The 17574-nt window shown below is 40.3% G+C and overlaps 1 protein-coding gene across 2 annotated transcripts in view; it reads left to right on the top strand.

Moving 5' to 3' along the window:
- The window catches only part of RASA3 (RAS p21 protein activator 3), a 131529-nt gene that overhangs the window by 69924 nt on the left and 44031 nt on the right, over positions 1–17574 (top strand). For both annotated transcript variants that reach the window (XM_032100482.1, XM_032100483.1), the window contains exon 5: positions 3745–3821. In XM_032100482.1, the coding sequence (XP_031956373.1) occupies positions 3745–3821 (77 nt within the window). The remainder of the gene's footprint in view (positions 1–3744; positions 3822–17574) is intronic.

The raw sequence follows: 17574 nt of genomic DNA on the forward strand, positions 1-17574 counted from the left end.
TTAAGATTTAACAAGCATAGTATAATTTGTTTTCCTCAGTAAGGCCTTTCACAAGTTTTTTTTTGTTACTGATTTCCTTTTGAATACTTTCTGCTTCCCTACAAGAAATTCAGTCATCTGATGGCTTCTTTAATCAATAACTGAAAACTGGAAGCTGAGTGGCCCCATTATGTGGTGTTAGATGTGGTTAGGAAGGAGGTGCGACCTGTGAACCCACCCTCCATATGAGCTGGAGCTGATGGAAAAGGAAGTGTTCAGCAGTTGAATTGGCACTCCTTCAGCTTGTTCCTTGAAAAGGGGTCCTACCCTTCCGAAGGAGAAGGTTATGCTAATAAGCATAGCTGCTTCTAGGAACACCCTGAAATATATTTGTTAATGGAAGTGTTTTGAGTAATTGATACATTCTATTTCAGAATTGTCAAACCTCCAGATTTTTTTCTCAGAATTTTTTTGCTCTGCTAAAGGGAAAAAAGCATTATAGCCTTATAATGCAGGACTGAGCCTAGACTCAATCCCTGGCTCCAAAGGAGGGATTCTCTCTGAGCAGGATGAAGCCACCGTTTCAGTTTGCGGTAAAATGGATTTTTTTTGTTGTTCTGTTGCCTTGTCTAATCTTTCCTGCTTGTAAACTCTGCAGATCTACTACAATAGAAGACTCTTGTTGTTATTGCAGTAGTTCTTTTAATAATAAAAATATAAATTTATTTTTTACAAGTTGCCAGTCAGAGATCATGGCAATTCTGTTTCTGTGGTACATTTAATCCATTCTAGGTTGACTTTCTTGTTGATTAGATTAACTTTTGATCTTATGATACTGATTTATTGCAGTTTTCTGTCTTCCCTTTGCTAAATGAATTAGCTGGTGTTTTGTAAACCCAACTAATGCCATTGCTCAGGAGTGAATTTATTCAGATGAATTCTTATGTTTTGCGTAATGGTATAATTGATTTAGGAAAAAGTGTTCTGTTTATATAAGAGTTACATTTTCTGTAAATTAAGCCTGCAAGTGTGTTAGTGTAGCCTTATTTCAAGGTATTTGAGTTTTTAACTGGAAGTAAAACATTGGAAGGTGTTTTGGGAATAGTTGTAGGCTGCTGTTCCCAGTGATCCCATGACCTCTGTTTTGCTCTAGGAAGCTTGGAGTCACTTTTTGAATAGCTGGCCATTTTCAAAGCTTTCACAAGAGAAGGATGAAAACTACAAGAAAAAATGGCTTTTAGCCCAGAAGAGGCAACAATATCATTTTATGCTTAATGTAGGTAGGAAAATGTGTGAAATACTGCTGATATTTATAAAGATCTTTTTTTCAACCTAATTTCTGAAATGAGGAGCTTCCATTTTACTCAATCTGTGTGAGACTGAGCAAATGGCCACTTGAAGTTTGCTCTCAGGCTCATCTTAAGTGCATTGAAGCATTCCTTCCTGAGAAGGGTCAGTCTCACTTTTAAGACCAGCAGAAATATTTCTATAAAAGCATTTTCATACCTTGGTATTTTTCTACAAAGGGATATTTTCTCTGAAGTTGCAAAATCTCTGGTTTTGACTCTTAATTTCTTCAAAACTTGTATTAATGTTGATTTCTCTGGTAAAGGTAGTTTGCAGGGTATCAACAAAGATTGCAGGTTTTACAGGTTAATAATATGAATTTACTTTCCAGAGACTAATGGTTTACATCCTGTAATAGAATATGTGGCCAGTGGAAGAGAGAGCATTGAAGAGTAAGGAAAATACAGTAAAACAAAAGCCAGAAAGCTGTTCTGCTTAAGCAGAGTTCTTAGCTGGTTATGTGCCCAGCCCTTGTCATGTGCAGCTACAGTGGGCATTGCAGTGGTACTGAGTCCTTAAGAACTGGGTCTAGAAGTGGCTTTATGCATTTGTGCAGAGAAATCCTGTTCTTATGCATGAGGACAGGCTTCAGTTTGGAAGCTTATGACAGATGCTGACTTTGGCACACACTGACAGGGTGAAGGAGTGACCTGTGACACTGAAACACAAATCAGGAGTGGCAGCTAAATGCAACATGTCTGGTTTGTGCATTGGGGGTGGTGGTGGTTTAATTATTTTGTTTAAAATTCTGCAGAAGACACATGGCAGAAGCCTTGTTTTGAATTCACACAGACATTTGGGTTCTTCCCTGTTCAAAATGCCAGCAAGCTGCTGTGGTGCCTCTGCAACTTTATACAGATTGGAGAGGTTGTCTTCCTTGTTTTCTGGATGAGCACCAGTATCATATGCCACATGTACTTGAAGGGTCTGTGTTCCAGCCCTCAGATAGGAAAAAGTATTACTGAGTCAGAGTACTGAAGGTGTAAGTAGAGGATAAAGGTTTGTGGAGTGAGAGCGTGAAGTGTGTGTTCAAGGTAGTGCAGAAAGAATGGTGCTGAATAGGGGATATACACTAGGAAGGGGAGAGAATGACTGTAGCAGGAAGAAACAATGTCTCATAGGCTTTTTCAGGACAAGTATTCAGGCACTGAGTCCAGTGTGTGCTTCTTAACATGAGAGGAGCAGGGAATGACCTTGGACTGAACTTCTGCATGTCCATGCTACTTAATTGTTGCTGCACTCCTTGCAGTGCTTTGGACTGTCTTCACCAGCTTTTGTCCAGACAAATCTGCTGCAGGGAAAGGGAATCTTAGCAGCATAGGTGCAACTTGAGGCCAGAGTTTCATCTTGACTCTCCTCTGTTGCCCAGGATGGACATTCTCATAGAGCAGGAGATTGCTGTAACTAGTCACAAGAGATAGGGAAGTTGCTGGCAAGAGTTTTGGTCCTGTGCAGAAAGATCAAAGGTTGAATCTGGAAGATCTTATAAAAGGGGTGGCAAGAGAATTTTGTGTGATTTGAGGTAAAGATATTATCCACATTAGAGCTGTGACTAATTAGCAGGGTGGATTTTAGCATCCTTTATTACAAAGGGTGGAGGGGAGATAGTTATGAAAATGAAAGGCTCGATTTTGCCTATGATATTTTGCAGAAGATGACTTGGCACTGCTGACATGTCAGATTTGGTCAATAACAAAATGTATTTTGCATTTACTGTATACACACTGTAAAAGTGATGCTGAGTTTTTGTCAGTGGGATACTCACATTTTGAAATATAATGGAATTAATAAGAGGAATGCAATTGGTATTAATGTTTGCCTTTATTTTCTTAGCATATTGAAGGATAATATTTTGGCTCAAGTCATAATAAAGTTAATGTGATGGTAAGGAGTTGAAGACTGTGTAACTGTGAATACCAGCAACATGATTGAACACTTTTTGTGTTTTTTCAAATAGTTGTTTGATATAGTTTTATTGATACATGTCTTACAATTTATATTGCTTAATAGATTTTATTTTTATGATGTGTAAAACGTGTAGGTGCTAATTTATAACACACTTCCGTGATACCATTTTTAATGGTAGTGTTGCAGATATTTGCTTAATATTTAAAATGCTAATTACAGATAAAGCTCCAACCCAACATTTCTGTGTCAAACTGTGGACACTCCATAGCCTTCAATTAGTACAACATATAGAGATAATATAATGGTGGGAATTATGCACCCAAATTTAGTTAAATGACTACTGGTCTGGATTCTCTGAAAGTTGAAGGACGTTCGCTATACAGTTCTTATTTAATCTTTAGACTTCTCCTGGAATTACTTGCACAAACTGGCTTGCTTTGGTTGAAGTTGGAATGCTGACTGCCTATACATAAAACTAACTTTTCATGTGGTGTTTATGGTGTGTTTCAGGGGAAGGTCCACCTTGAGCTGAGACTGAGTGAAGTCATAACAGACACTGGTGTCGTCTGCCATAAGCTCGCAACACGGTAGGTCTTGAAATGTAGCAAACAGTGTGTGGTGCTTCATTTAAAAAGAGTTGGAGGAATCAAAACATTTATTTGGACACTGAATGTTCTTAATCAGAAATATCCATATGAATTTATAGGGTGTGAGATTGTTCTCATTTTCCCTTCTTTTTCTCCTCACAGAATCGATGTAATTTTCTTCCTAATAGTCTTAAATGTTAATAAATCCCTTATCCAGTTTAGTCATGGCATAAATACTATAAAGACATCAAAGGGTAATATTAATGTCCTTCTAATTTGCGTTAAGGACCTTACCAGCTAAGTAAATTTGTAGCACAACTTACGTGGTGAGAGAGTGTTACAGAGCTGGCTTAAAACAAAAGTTTGCCATTGGTTACTAAGGCAGCCTCAGAATCAGCCAATCCAGTGTCATTTAAGTTGAAACAGAGATGACACAGGACTCAAATGGCGGTAAAGATTTCTCTGTCCTCTGAGGAGTCACTGCTCTCTGGCCACACCAAAGCCTTTCAGGTTACCTCAGAAGTAGTGGCAGAGCTGTTTGGCTTCTGTGAGGAATCTGCTTTGTGTTCTCAGTCAGAAGAGTTCTCTGCTAGGAAAGTTCTGACCAGCCCAAGTTTCAGACCAGTATTTAATATCATTTTGTTGCTGCCTTTGCTAAGACTTTGTCCTGGCAATTTTTACATCTAGGACCTGTTAACAAATGCAGGTAACCCATATGGTGACCTCCATTGCTGTAGGCCCATTCTTGATAGGAGGATGTGCTGGTGTAAGTGATCCTGCCTGCCTGTGCATGTACCCTCTGGCCATACAGTCCTACCAGAGCACTGCAGTAGGTACATTCAAACTCTCTCTCTGCTGTGATGAGGCAGAGCGAATACCAGGGATAGTGTGGTGCAAGTTGCTGTGTGGGCTCTGAGCTCCTGTGAACTTGTTAATCAGGGCACAATGCTGCTGGAACACAGCTGTACCTTTTTGAGAACAAAAATTGCCATGTCAGTATAGCTGTGCACCACCTCTAGCTGCCACCTGAGGACTCTCATTATGTCATTTTTCAGTGCACAATTTGAATATGACCAAGTGATGATGGTCGCGCACGTTCTGAGAAACCAGAGCTCAAACCTGTATCTTCCAAGTCCTAGGCTGGCATCTTGTGTTTAAGTGTTGTTTGTATTGCTATTGGTCCTAAGGCTTTGCGGGAGAGGGGGAAATAGAAGGTGGGAAAAGGCAATTTCTTCCCTTTCTGCTGTCAGAGGGGGTGTATGTGTGTGGGACATACAGGACAGTGGGTTTATCACTGAGCTTGGACTGTCCTCAAAGCAAGCCTGGAGGATACTGTGCTTAGAGAGGAAAAGGAGCACAGTTGTCCTGATTACCATGTTGATGTGTTTTTTTGCTTTGGTCTTTCTGAAAGTGTCTACTGCACTCCTTAGATGTGATACAGCCACAGAGCCCTCTGTCCGTATCCTTTGAACCCTAATTGTGGATTGACACCCTTTGATGTCCGTGACTCTGCAAACACAGATTAACTGCAACGTCCTTCCGCTCTTGTCTGTTTTGATTAGTTAGGTGGTATACTGAAGGACCTTCAGAAGTGTTTGCCTCTGTTTGTTTTATTCTGAGTGTGTCATACCACAGCCAGCTGTCTTTTAAAGGTTTTGTCTTCAGTTAAGTGGGACCTGGTAACATTACAGTACCAATGGATTTTTCAGTGAACTTTCTGAAATGCCAGAAATAGGTGTCTGAAAAGGTCCTTCTTAATACAAAATACATGCAGCTTCTTGCTTCATGAATAGCAGTAAGGCAGCGACTACTTTAACAGTGGGATTTTCTAGCTTTCTATTCATTTTGGCCAGACAGCTTTTAAATACTTATTCAAATTTTTGCTTATGTATTCTTGATTTGAAGACTATTCCATCAACTTTCTACAATGCAGAGAAAAAGACTTCGATTGGTTACAAAGCATTCTGTAACCATGATTTGCTAGGTATTGTTCACTGTATTAGCTTCAATGTGTAGAAAAATCATGAGGTTTTAACCACTGAATCATAATGAGCCCAGGTTTCTTAGAAATAAAATTTGAGAATCGATGCTCAAGCAAGCTTTTGTCTGCTGAAACTACCTTTTCCCATTGCCACCTTCTCTTCAGTATCTGACCTGGACACTCTGGTCTTTCTAGTTTCCACATTTATTTGTTATTCGAGAGGTAAGGGAGACTAGAGCTTAGCAGTTCAAGTAAGAAAACTGGGAAAGAAGAATGTTTCTAGAGTATATAGCTCAGTTAGTGCAGGTTTTCATGGCAATGTGTCTTAGGTGTGAGAAAGAAGGGAATGATGAAGGGGAATGATTACATCGGGGGGAAAAAAAAAGCACTTCAGAATGTAGTCCAGCATTTTCTCTATGCCACACTACTTGCTTCAGGAAGGTCTACAGCAAACTGCAGCTCTTAACATTTTTCCACATGATCTGAAATGTCTTTCAGGTTTATTCATAGATACCTTGGTTCTAGTGCTTAAGCATGTAAGAAAAGTGTGGTAATTAAACAACACTCAGCTAAATGTCTGTGTAGCTGGAATTTGCCAGTGAGGAGAGCAGCAAAGACAGGAGAGGCAGAACCTTTGGTAGAGGTAGGTCATGAGTGAAAAGCAGAGCCTAGGTTTTTTGGGGAAGTGCAGCTTCCAATTGAGTGTTGTGAAAATAACTGATTTTCTTGTGAATATCTCGTGGATGTTACAGTGAGCAAGTAAGACAAGGCTGTAAAAATATGCGCAAGAATCTGGAATCACTTCATCTTAAAAACTGACTTGTTCTGATGAATCTAATGCTTGTCCTGTGAAATTCCTTGACTCTGTTTAAAAAATATATATTTAGGGGTTTTTTTAAATGAAGCATTTAGCTACAAAGATAAACAATACCCTGCAAATGACCTCATAGATATAACTGGTTGAACAGTTCAGGTTTGCAAGGAGAACAAAACCTGCATCCAGTGGGGCAGCTGTTTAAAAATACCTTAGAGAGACTTGCTTTTTTAAGCCCCAGAATAGTGCTTGTTTTCAAAGACCACGTATGTAGGCTAAATGAAGACTTGGCCTAATTAGGAAACTTTTTTACCTCTCCAGAAAATATGATCTTACCCATAGGTCTTTATCAGTGTGCCCTCTGAGCTTGTTCACATTGCTGCCACCTCTGCATTCCAAAAAGCCTGGAAAGCAGCTGGGGCTGAGCCAGCCTGCAGTCCCATGGAGCATGCTGTGAACAGTCAGCTGGATGAATGAATGGAAAAATTCATCTGAATGGAAGGGCAAATTAAAATATTTAAGTGCTGAGCTCTTGAACATTAAGTAGTAGATTATTAAAAAATGCAGAAGGCAAGTGTGCTTCCCCTGCAGAGGAAGCAAAAAATTCAGTTCAAAAACTGTTACCTAATAGCTACTCCTTAGGAAGCATTCAATGCTTTCATTTGGTCTTAAACCACGAAGCTGTTGTGCTTCATCAGAGGCCCTAGTCTCAGCCAGCTGCTACAGCACAATCTCCTGGACTGAATCCCCACAAAAGAGATTAAAAGGAGAAGCATTAGTGGATTTAAAAGTTACATTGATAGTACAGATGTAGGCACCACACTCACACTGCTTGTGTCCCCTGGCAACTTCTTCTGTCATACTCTGTAAGAGCCACAACTCTCACTTTGGATGCTCCTTCTGGGAACACTTGCTACTTGTGGGCTCCCTCTGTGGGACCTGGTGGAAAACCTGATGGTCCTTGTGACTGGCTGCCATAAGTCTGTTGTATCCCAGTTACAGGGCTTGGGATGCAGGCCCTTGATGTGTATGTTCACACTGTACAGAGAGAGCAGACCTACAGCCTGCTGACCACAGACCCTTGCTGGAGTGTGTCAGATAAAGAACAACATGCATGGACTTTGTGGTCTGGTACCTTTCGGTATCTGCATTTGTACTAAATACTGTTGTGCCATGTAGTGAGTCCCCTTGAGCGTTGGGAAAAAGAAAGTCTTACTAAGTAGGTGTGGCTTCTCCCCTTTTTGTCTTTCACTCACAAAAGATCTCGCACTGTGTTCCTCCACACTTTTTGCAGCCACAGCCTTCTGCACAGTCAGCTGCTGCTTGTTGTGACTATCAACATCTGGCCTCACCTTCCACTGGTTGTGAAGGCCATCTCCTGTTTGTCACCTGCCAGAAATGCATCTGTAATTTTATGAACATTTTTAAGATAGGCCACGGAAAGAAGTGGTCAAGACTTTCCCATGCTTCTGGCTGCTTGTGTCCATACACACCCCTTTGTGCTGACACACAGCTCCTGGCAGCTGCTTGTGCAATGTTGTATTTTATTTTTTTCCCCTCATGTTTTTTCAGCTGAAACAGGTTTTAATCCTGTGTGTCCTAGAGACTGCACTTTCCTTTTTCTGTAGTGCAGAGGAAGGAAAATGACCAGGGAAAGATTCTCTTTCTGCAGCCATGCTGGATGGAAGTGTTTGAACTAAGTCATGAACAGTGTGTGTGTAGCCATATTACATGAATACGTCTGAAAATCAATGGTATGTACTTCTCCCTAAATTTTTTTTATGAGCCACCACTTCCCACATACAGAAACTTTTCCTGCTTTACAACTGAAGTACTCGGAAAGGATCCCTAGACTTTTTGTGAACCTTTCCCCACCATTGCTAGAGCTGTTTTTGGACAACATATTTGTGTTTAGCACAGAAAGGTGGTTCCCCAGAGGCTTTAAGGCCTCTGGGCTGTCCAGACAACTTTGTCTCATCTGTCAGATTCACACAGGCAAGGGACAGCAGATACATGCATTTGTATTTATTTAATAAAGAGGAGGGCTCCTGTAGATAGCTTTGTAGCATTCTGTAGCCTTTGCTGTGGTTAAGTGACTAGAGGCAACATTTAGAAGCAGTGTTCTGTATTTAGCAGGATGACATCTTGCAGCATGCCTGAAGGAACAGGCCACTGAACTCCTGTTGAAAGTCAGAATGAGCTGGGAGCCTGGCTCCCTGATCATCCTTTGAGAATTCCAGCATGTGTATGTAATTAGTCACATTTAAATGTCTGTATTTATTCAGTGTACCCAGCTGCTTCTTCAAGTGTTGTCTTATGTCTTGTCTCTTAGTTTTAAAAAAGCTTGGAAACATCTGCTTTGAAGAGCTCACCCCTTCTCCCCCCTGCTTCTTTTATTCTCCCACCCAGTAAATCTATATAGTTAAATTAAACGTGTGCTTCAGAGGCCACTGCTTTCTTTCATATGTAGTGACATGGTTTTCCAGTAAACAATTCATAAGTCTACAAATACATAATCAATGCTGAAATTTTATTTGGTAAATGAAGCTTTTGTAGCTCTGGTATGGAAGACATGGCTGCTCTGCATTAATTCATGAATTAAATGCTGTGCAACTCTCTCAAGGGCTCTACAGGGTGTATTCCATTCATGTGAAACAAAGTTGAATGGGCAGTTTACAAGAGCAAGCAGGAAAGGAGACAATAAATAGGTATGACATCCCTACGATAAGTGCTTCAGGGAATATTAAAAGAACAGTGACTGATCTGTGGGCTTTAAAAACCTTCGGAAGAGGGAGGTAAGGAAGAAGGTTTTATTTGTCAGGTGTGGTTAAAGCAGAAGGTCTCTGCCTAAGGGTGGGAGTCCTGGGAATTGGTGATGGTTCCCCAGCCTTCCCGGCCATGTGAATAAAGCACAGAGCCTGCAGTGAGCAGCATCTGACTTTCCTCTCTGATTGCTTGCATTATAGATCTGAATTTCCTTGTCCATGGGCATTGCTGCTCACTGGTTGACAACCACTGCCCTAAATCAGATTGACTTTATGCAACTGTTTAAAAGTCTCTTATGCAATACGATGTTTCTAAGGTTATAGTAAATGATGCTTCATTTTGAAAATTTCAGAGGCTCAGCCCTTCTCTTTTGTTGGTCACAACTCATGAAGGGCATGTAAAGTCTGGTTGGAAAGGTTGAGATAATGGCCATTCCTGCTTTTAGATCAGGAGTCTGGATCCTAATCTAAAGCATAAGAGGAAAACACAATCCCGTCTTGTCTGGTGCAGGTTTGCTGTTTTCTCCTGTGATTGCATTTGGAGACACCTTGAAAAACTACAGGAATGTAGCTAGTCCTTCAATCATGGAACATGCTTAAATGCATTTGTGTAAAATTAAAACATACAAGCATCATCTTTGAGTCATCTGAGAATTCCCCTTTACTAACTAGCTTGTTTCCTGCTTTTCTCGCTTACATTGGAGCTAGTTTACTTTCTAGTACATAGCTATCTTAATCAAATACCAGGAATTGGTTAAGAATTTGTCTAAAGGGTTGGATTAAAGAGAAAGCTTGGAACTACATGGCTGTGTTTACCTACTGATGCTGAAGACCAAATTTTGTGGTCTTTCTGATGCTGTTAAGAGCAGAAAGCAGGAGTGCAGGCAGAGTGACCAGCAAAGTTTTAGATAATAATACTCTTCTCTGCTGTTTGGTTGGGAGGGGTTGGTTTGTTTGTTTTTCTGAATTCAGTTTTAATGCAGTAAACACTTGGACTTATTAGCTTGATGACATTTCTTTAATCTCTCATAGTAATCTGGTTTTCTGTAACAGGTGGTGGTGACGTCTAGTTACTTGTCAGTGGTGCAGAGCAGGGTTTGCTCCTCTCTTTTGAGTGTGGTGTGTCATATTCAGTATTTCCTTTTCCAAAATGGAGTTGGTGTTCTGTGAAAGCGTCAGCAGGAACCAGGAGGTGTTTCTTCATGGAGGCAATGTTTTGTTGCTTTGTGAGGCAGTAGTGCTCAGTGTCAGGCTCTTGATGGTATGTTATTGTGGTGCAAGGCTGCAGCTCCTATTGAGTGTGGAGATAGCCTGAGGCCAGAGCTGGCAGTGGCTGCTTTTCCTGTGATGTTGCAGCTCTCGGTGCTCTTTGCCTACGTCCAGAATGGGTCCATGAGCCACCCAGCCCTCTTGGATTTGCTGCTTCCAGTTTAGAGAATATACATTTGTGTTGCTTTAGAGAAGTTTCTACTCTGCTGCAGAGACATACAGCCAGCTTTGAACTCACTTCAGGGTCAAATGAAGCTTATTTTCCTGCGTAAAATATGACCTGCATCAATTAGGGGGAAAAAAGGTATTGCTAACTACAAGAAGGTCAGTTTAATGTATGCATCAATCAGGTGAACTCACAGTATTTTGAAAAATTTCAACTTCTGTTTGCTCCTGGGAGGGAAAGCTAATGAAGGCATAAAGTGGTTTCTCGGCTTCATTTTGGATAAACTCATGCATCCATTAAATGTGTTACAATCTCCTTTCTCTAGAGAGCAAGCCCTGTATCAAGCTGTGGCTTTTCCTGCAGGATTGCATCTTGATCATGCTTTTAATCTTGTATGGGTTTCATAACAAACTGATGGAGGAAAAGTGCTCAGAGGTTGAATCACATACTATCTGGTACTTTTATCATGGAATGCTGCAGTGCTGTGGGTTTTGGGATTACAGAGTGGAAGAGAGAACAGGTATGTATCTTTATAAAGCTTTAGCATGGTGCATCAATTTTTTCTTCTTTTCTCCCAGCTCTCATAACATTGAGTTTACACTGCCTCTGCTGTGCTTCTCCATCCCCACCATAGCCTCTGTTGACTATTTTGTAGCCTAAATCAAGTTTCAAGTGTTCGCTCTCCATTAAACCTCTGATATTTAGAAATACTATCTTCTGCTACTGCTGTGTTTCCCACTAAATGAAGTTTGTTTCATGTTTCTTTGTTTTTGTATTCAGTGTTTCTTCAGTGCTTCGCCTCTGTTAATGAAATTCTTTGTTTATGCAAATCGCATATGAGTGTCATTTTATCTGTAATCCCAATCAACAGCAACTTCAATTAGACCCTCCTCCAGCAGAACATGTTTTAAAGTGCTCACCATTTTGAGACTGAATAGTCATCACATGACTCTGTGGAATAGGTATAAAACTCAGTTTGTAATTAAAGACTCAAATGTAAGTATTAAGTCATTCTGTTTCAGTAGTAAATGCTGCTGTGTAAATAACGTGACAGTACTTCCTGTTTTACACAGACTAGACATAGACTGGGATTATAAATGGAGGCAAATTATTCAGTCATAAATCCTTATGGTAAATTATTTCATTTCTAAATGTGCTTGAGATCACAGTGTTAGGGTGTTTTGAGGGCATTAGAGAGCATTCCTGTAGTATCCATGTTTGTAAAAGGTGCATGGATTTTGAGAACTGTGAGTTGTTAGCACCTTTGATAGGCTGTCAGTGCCCCAAATGTCTGCACTTTTTACTTCACTGATGTCCTTTAATGATGATCAGCTGGAGCAGTTCAATTACAGTTGAGGTAGGGCCCTAGGAAAAACTGGATGAGCTACCTGTCTTGCAACACGACCTGTATCAAAAGGTTCTTTGGAGTTTCTTTGGAGTACATGGTGTTTAGCATAATACAAGGGTGAACTTGTACCCTGTTTCATTCTGAATGACTTCTGGGATTTCTACAGCTTCTGTGGCAGGCACCATCCAAAACCAAAGCTAGAGAAGTTTCTAAAGGAGCAATGTGATGGGGCACAAATTACAAATGTCACTTGTCTCTGCAAATTTTTTATCTGTTGCTCCAAGAACAACACTTCCCAGTATGATACTTAGATAGCAGAATGGAACTCGGGACAGACCTCAAGGAAGGATAGACATCAAGATAGAAACAGGGGAAGCTGGAGGGTAAAGAGGAAGTTGCAGGGCCCCAAGTATTGAGGTTGGATGATTTTGGATGATTTTTTTTTTTTTTTTGGTTGGTTGGTTGGTTTTTTTTTTTTTTTTTTTTTTTTTTTTTTTTTGTTTGTTTGTTTTTCAGATATAAGGTAGACAATGCCTGGGAAGCACTTGTCATTAACTTCATTGTTCACAGAAGGACTTGTTGAGAGGAAGTTATTGCAAGAAGTCTTAAAGTGGATGTGGCAATAATGAGAAAGTATCTCTTGCCCTACTCCATCCGGAGGAGCTAGTAATCATGTTCATGCTTCTGGATACATTATTGTACTGAGAATATAACTAATTCTGTGCTATGACAGTACTTTCAGAGCCCACTGTGCTAAAATCACCTGGTATCTACTGTATGTCCCCCTACTTGTCTGTTTTGGTGTAAACCTTTGATTTTGATGCCATTTTCTGGAAATTTCAGTAAGACTTGAAAAGAGTGGAAAAATTCATCTATGTTGCCAATTATATATTTGTAATATAAAAAGCACTTGTGAGTCAGATTAAAAATCTTTCAATACACATTTTTAATTTAATAGCACTTTGAGACCTGTCATTTTCACTGTCCCACTCCTTTCTGCCCTACAAGGTAGGTCGCTAGTTTCTCTAATCATTTTGTTCTCATAAATACTAAGAGAAAAGGGAAATATTCTGAAACTGCAGTAAGCACAGAAATTGTCAAGGAGGCTGTGCTTTTGGAGGCAGTAGTGTCTGCAATTAATTTTAACTTATTTTACAGTTGACTTGCTTCCAAGCTGATGTTTTTGTAATAATTTCATACAAGCTTCAGAGGCAACAATTCAGCTAGACTGTATACAGCTGCAGATGTACTCACTGTGTGTGGTTTTACCCTTTTAGTTGTTTGACAGTCACTGCTGTATTGTCCAGTTTTATGCCCCACCAGCCCAAACATCATGTTTGTAAAAGGTGGCACAGTGTGACAGCAGACTCACTATTAATGTGCTGTTCAGTCAAAAGCTGCTGAGAACTGCTGTGTGCAGCTCTTTCCTCTCTAGGGACATCCAGGGGTGGTTTCTTCTCTGCATAGCCATTGAGTTTAATAAAATTAGTAGAACTGGAGTATCCTTTGAAATCTCTACCACTTATTCAAATTTTGTGGAAAATGCCGACTTATTAAAAAAAATCATCAGCAGGAGATTGACTGACAAATACAGACAGAAAGCATTTTCTCTTAAGCCTCTATCTTTAGGAGACCAGGCTAAAAAGGATGCTGTTAAACTCAGAAGTGTTCATGGAAGAGCTACAGGAAGAATAGAAGAGCTGGTAAATATGTCTTACAGTGAGTGACTGTTTGATTTTTGCAGGAAAAGCTTTGATGACACCAAGCTGGGGAGAGTGTTGATGTGCTGGAGGGTAGAAGGGCTCTGCAGAGGGACTTAGGCTGGATTGATGGGCCGAATCCAACGATACAGGCCACACCTTGAGTACTGTGTTCAGTTCTGTGCTCCTCAGTTTAGGAAGGACGTTGAGGTGCTGGAGTGTGTCCAGAGAAGGGCAACAGAGCTGGTGGAGGGGCTGGAATGCATGTCCTGTGATGAGGAGCTGAGGAAGCTGGGGTTGTTCAGACTGGAGAAGAGGAGGCTCAGGGGAGACCTTACTGCTCTCTACAATCACCTGAAAGGAGCGTGAAGCCAGGTGGGGGTTGGCCTTTTCTCCCAGGCAGCCAGTGACAGGACAAGAGGACATAGACTTAAGCTGTGCCAGGGGAGGATTATGCTGGACATTAGGAAGAAATTCTTCACAGAAGGGGTGATTGGGTGTTGGAACAGGCTGCCCAGGGAGATGGCAGAGTCACTGTCCCGGAGGTGTTTAAGAAAAGACTGGATGTGGCACTGAGTGCCATGGTCTGGTTGACATGGTGGTGTTAGGTCGTAAGTTGGACTGGATGATCTCGGAGGTCTTTTCCAACCTAGCTGATTTGTGAAATCTCAGTATGCACAATATTTAGAAGAGAGTCCTTCTGAATTGATGGTTACTTATTCCTACCATAAGTGATAACCAGTGTTTGGAAGCTCAAGGCTAGTGGGAAGCCAGTAGTAAAACCATTGGGGATGGGGGGTTTGTTTGTTTGTTTTTGTCATGATTATTAATCAGCAAACGGTTCCATGTAGAACATTGTAAGGATATTTTAATAGTTGTGATTCCTTTGAATTAAGCCTTGATTGCTTTTAAGAAACATGCTCTCAAACTGAAGTAGGCATCATAAACTTGTTGCACAACTTTACTAGGTGAGAGCTTTCACCGCTGTCTCGAAAGAGGCCAGACTGCATGATCCCAAAGATCCCTTTTGGTCCCAAACTGTGAAGATAGCCATAACACGAGTATGAACTGTTTGTGCAATAACTGGAATTAAAAAGCTGATGTGAGCTACTAATAACAGCTGGTTATACCAGCATGCCTATCTGACTATGCCCTAATTTGCATCCTGTTTTTCCATAAGATGATCTGAAGTGACAAGCCACTAAAAACTTTAATAAAGAACACTTTACATTGCTTTTCATCTCTAGAGAATTAGTGCTGTGTAAGCAATGGTATAACCACCACTTGGTGAAGCAGATTTCTTCTTTGAATGAGGTATCATAGCTAAACCTATGACATGACTGACCTTTCAGAGTAGACAGTAAAATGGGATAGTGTGCCAGTGGAAATGGTTTACAATTTGTGTAATGCTTTGCATAGTTTAGAGACTACCAGGTTTACCATTTGGCTGTGCTTTCATTGTGCCGGTAGTCGTAACTGGTGCTTTTTCCTATCAAACAGGTTAAAGGGATTTTGTCTTCTGTTAGAAGTCTGTGGCTTCCTCTCCAGGCACCTTCTGGGTTTTGCTCTGATATGACTCAGTAGCAGGCAGTCCTACTATGGAGTCATAGGTATTTTCCTAACGTCTTAAAACTGTGGACAGCCTTAAGAGCCTGGTGCTTTACAGTTGTAGCATTGCAGAGGATGATGCTTTATTAAGGAGGTTTCACTGCTAATGGAAGATTCTGTCTGGGGGACTTACTTTCTTTGGTGTTGCCACAGAGAAGCCACAAAACATCCTTCGTGGAATTTCTGTATTACATTCACAGTGTGAATAGCACAGAACACTGTTGCACATCTCCTTGTAGGACCAGAGGAATGATTCAAATTAGGCAAGTCACCATCCTGTGACAGCTGTTATTGAAATAAATGGTTTATGAATCCTGTTTGATCTCTCCTTTGGCCAAGTCAGGGACATTGATAAGGGTTTTTCAGTTAATTTCATAGGAAAGTGTATTAAAAAATGTGCCTTTTGATGCCTGTGATGATTGTGCTTCTTTGATGGGGCTTTGAGCAACTTGGTCTAGTGAAAGGTGTCCTTGCCTGTTGCAGGGGAGTTGGAACTTTATGATCTTTGAGGTCCCTTCCAACCCAAACCATTCTATCTATAGCTCTGTCTGCATCAGTGTAAAAAATGTAGGTAAATGAAACTTAACAAGCTTGTTTTATATGTTGCTATTTGCTTTACTAAAAAACACACTGTTCTGCTTCCCGCCTTTCACAGACTTGGTGTATCTGATTTAAATGGAATCTTTCTGGTTTGGGTTGGGTTTATATTTTTTTAAATAAAGGGCAGTTTTTGAGGATATAATGCCATGATTTTAGTGTTAAATACTGCGTGTTTTTTTATTTTTTGCCTCCTGTGTTTGGTTACTTCGTTGTCCGTAGTCGGAATGAGATACATTAACATCTTTTTAGATATGTAAATCTTGACAGAATCAAGTTATTAAGATTATTTTGTGAATTCTAGTTGGAGAGCATTTTTGTGTTCATTGTGACACAATTTGTATAGCCTTAGCCCAGTTCTCTTATCAAAACAAATTCAGTGTATCAGCATTACTTTGGAACTTAGTTGGCAACATAACTGCCATCAGGTCTCAGCAGGGCTGATGAATCAACTTAATTTGAATTCCTTAATGAAAGTATTGCAAAGTGTAGCAAAAATCACTGCCCTTTAATAATAATTATTGTTAATCAAGGTCCAAAATTGTCTGATTATTCACATAAATGTAATCAAGAGTTGTTCTGAGTTGTTTGAAGTTGAGTTTTTTAAAGCATTAAAGGTTCCACCTACCTCAGGTGTGCCAAGCCATTCTCATTACAGAAGACTGTAGTCTTTGTGAAGTGTTTGAAGGCACCTTTGATTGCTTTGTAGTTCCACGAATAATTACTTCTTTTCTTTATAAATTGCAACCTATTTTTGTTTTGCTTTCATTTAGAAAGGTGTATTTGTTACTACATCTAATTAAACATATGATGTGAAAGTCTATGTGGAAGAGTATTCAGTAATTTATTTAGTAGAGAAATCATTATACTTGGATTGGGTAGGAATGAGAAGAAGCTTGGCTGGGTTTACATTCTGTTGGTACTATGGCTTTCATTAAACCATCTCATTCCCCTGTCTTCCATTCCTGTGTCCATCCCCCATCTCAGCTGATGCATTCTCTTGGCCCAGGAGTTCTGGGTTGTTGGGCCCTGTGGTTCAAATGTGTAATGGCATGTGATTTAGATGCTCTTTTCCAATTTGCTATTCTTCATGTTCTCCCAGTTGTTCCAGGTGTCTGTCAGTTCAGATCACTTACCAGCATGTCTAAATTACTGTCTATGGCCAGCCTGGGATATCTGTTTGACTTGTTTCTTGGGAGGAAACTCTTGCTCACCAGCTAGGCAGGAAAGCCGTAGGACGAGCTGCTTCTGTTTAGCTCTTCTGTTTCTTAGAGTTGAATACCCCCACTCTCACACCTACCCACTCCCCACCAGGGTGCCTTATTTCCTTCTCTCTGTCATAAGTTCTTTAAAGCTTCTGCTTTTAACCTTTTCCTTATCTTTTTACTTCATAATCAGATTCCTGCCAATAGGCTCAAAAGCTTTTGGGTGATTTCTTGGTAACTTCTGCTCTGCCATGTATCACACTCTGTCTTAGGGATGAATGTCAGTCATTCCAACAGCTT

The sequence above is a fragment of the Corvus moneduloides genome, chromosome 2 (genome assembly GCF_009650955.1).
Source record: "Corvus moneduloides isolate bCorMon1 chromosome 2, bCorMon1.pri, whole genome shotgun sequence".
In the NCBI taxonomy this organism is placed as follows: Eukaryota; Metazoa; Chordata; class Aves; order Passeriformes; family Corvidae; genus Corvus; species Corvus moneduloides.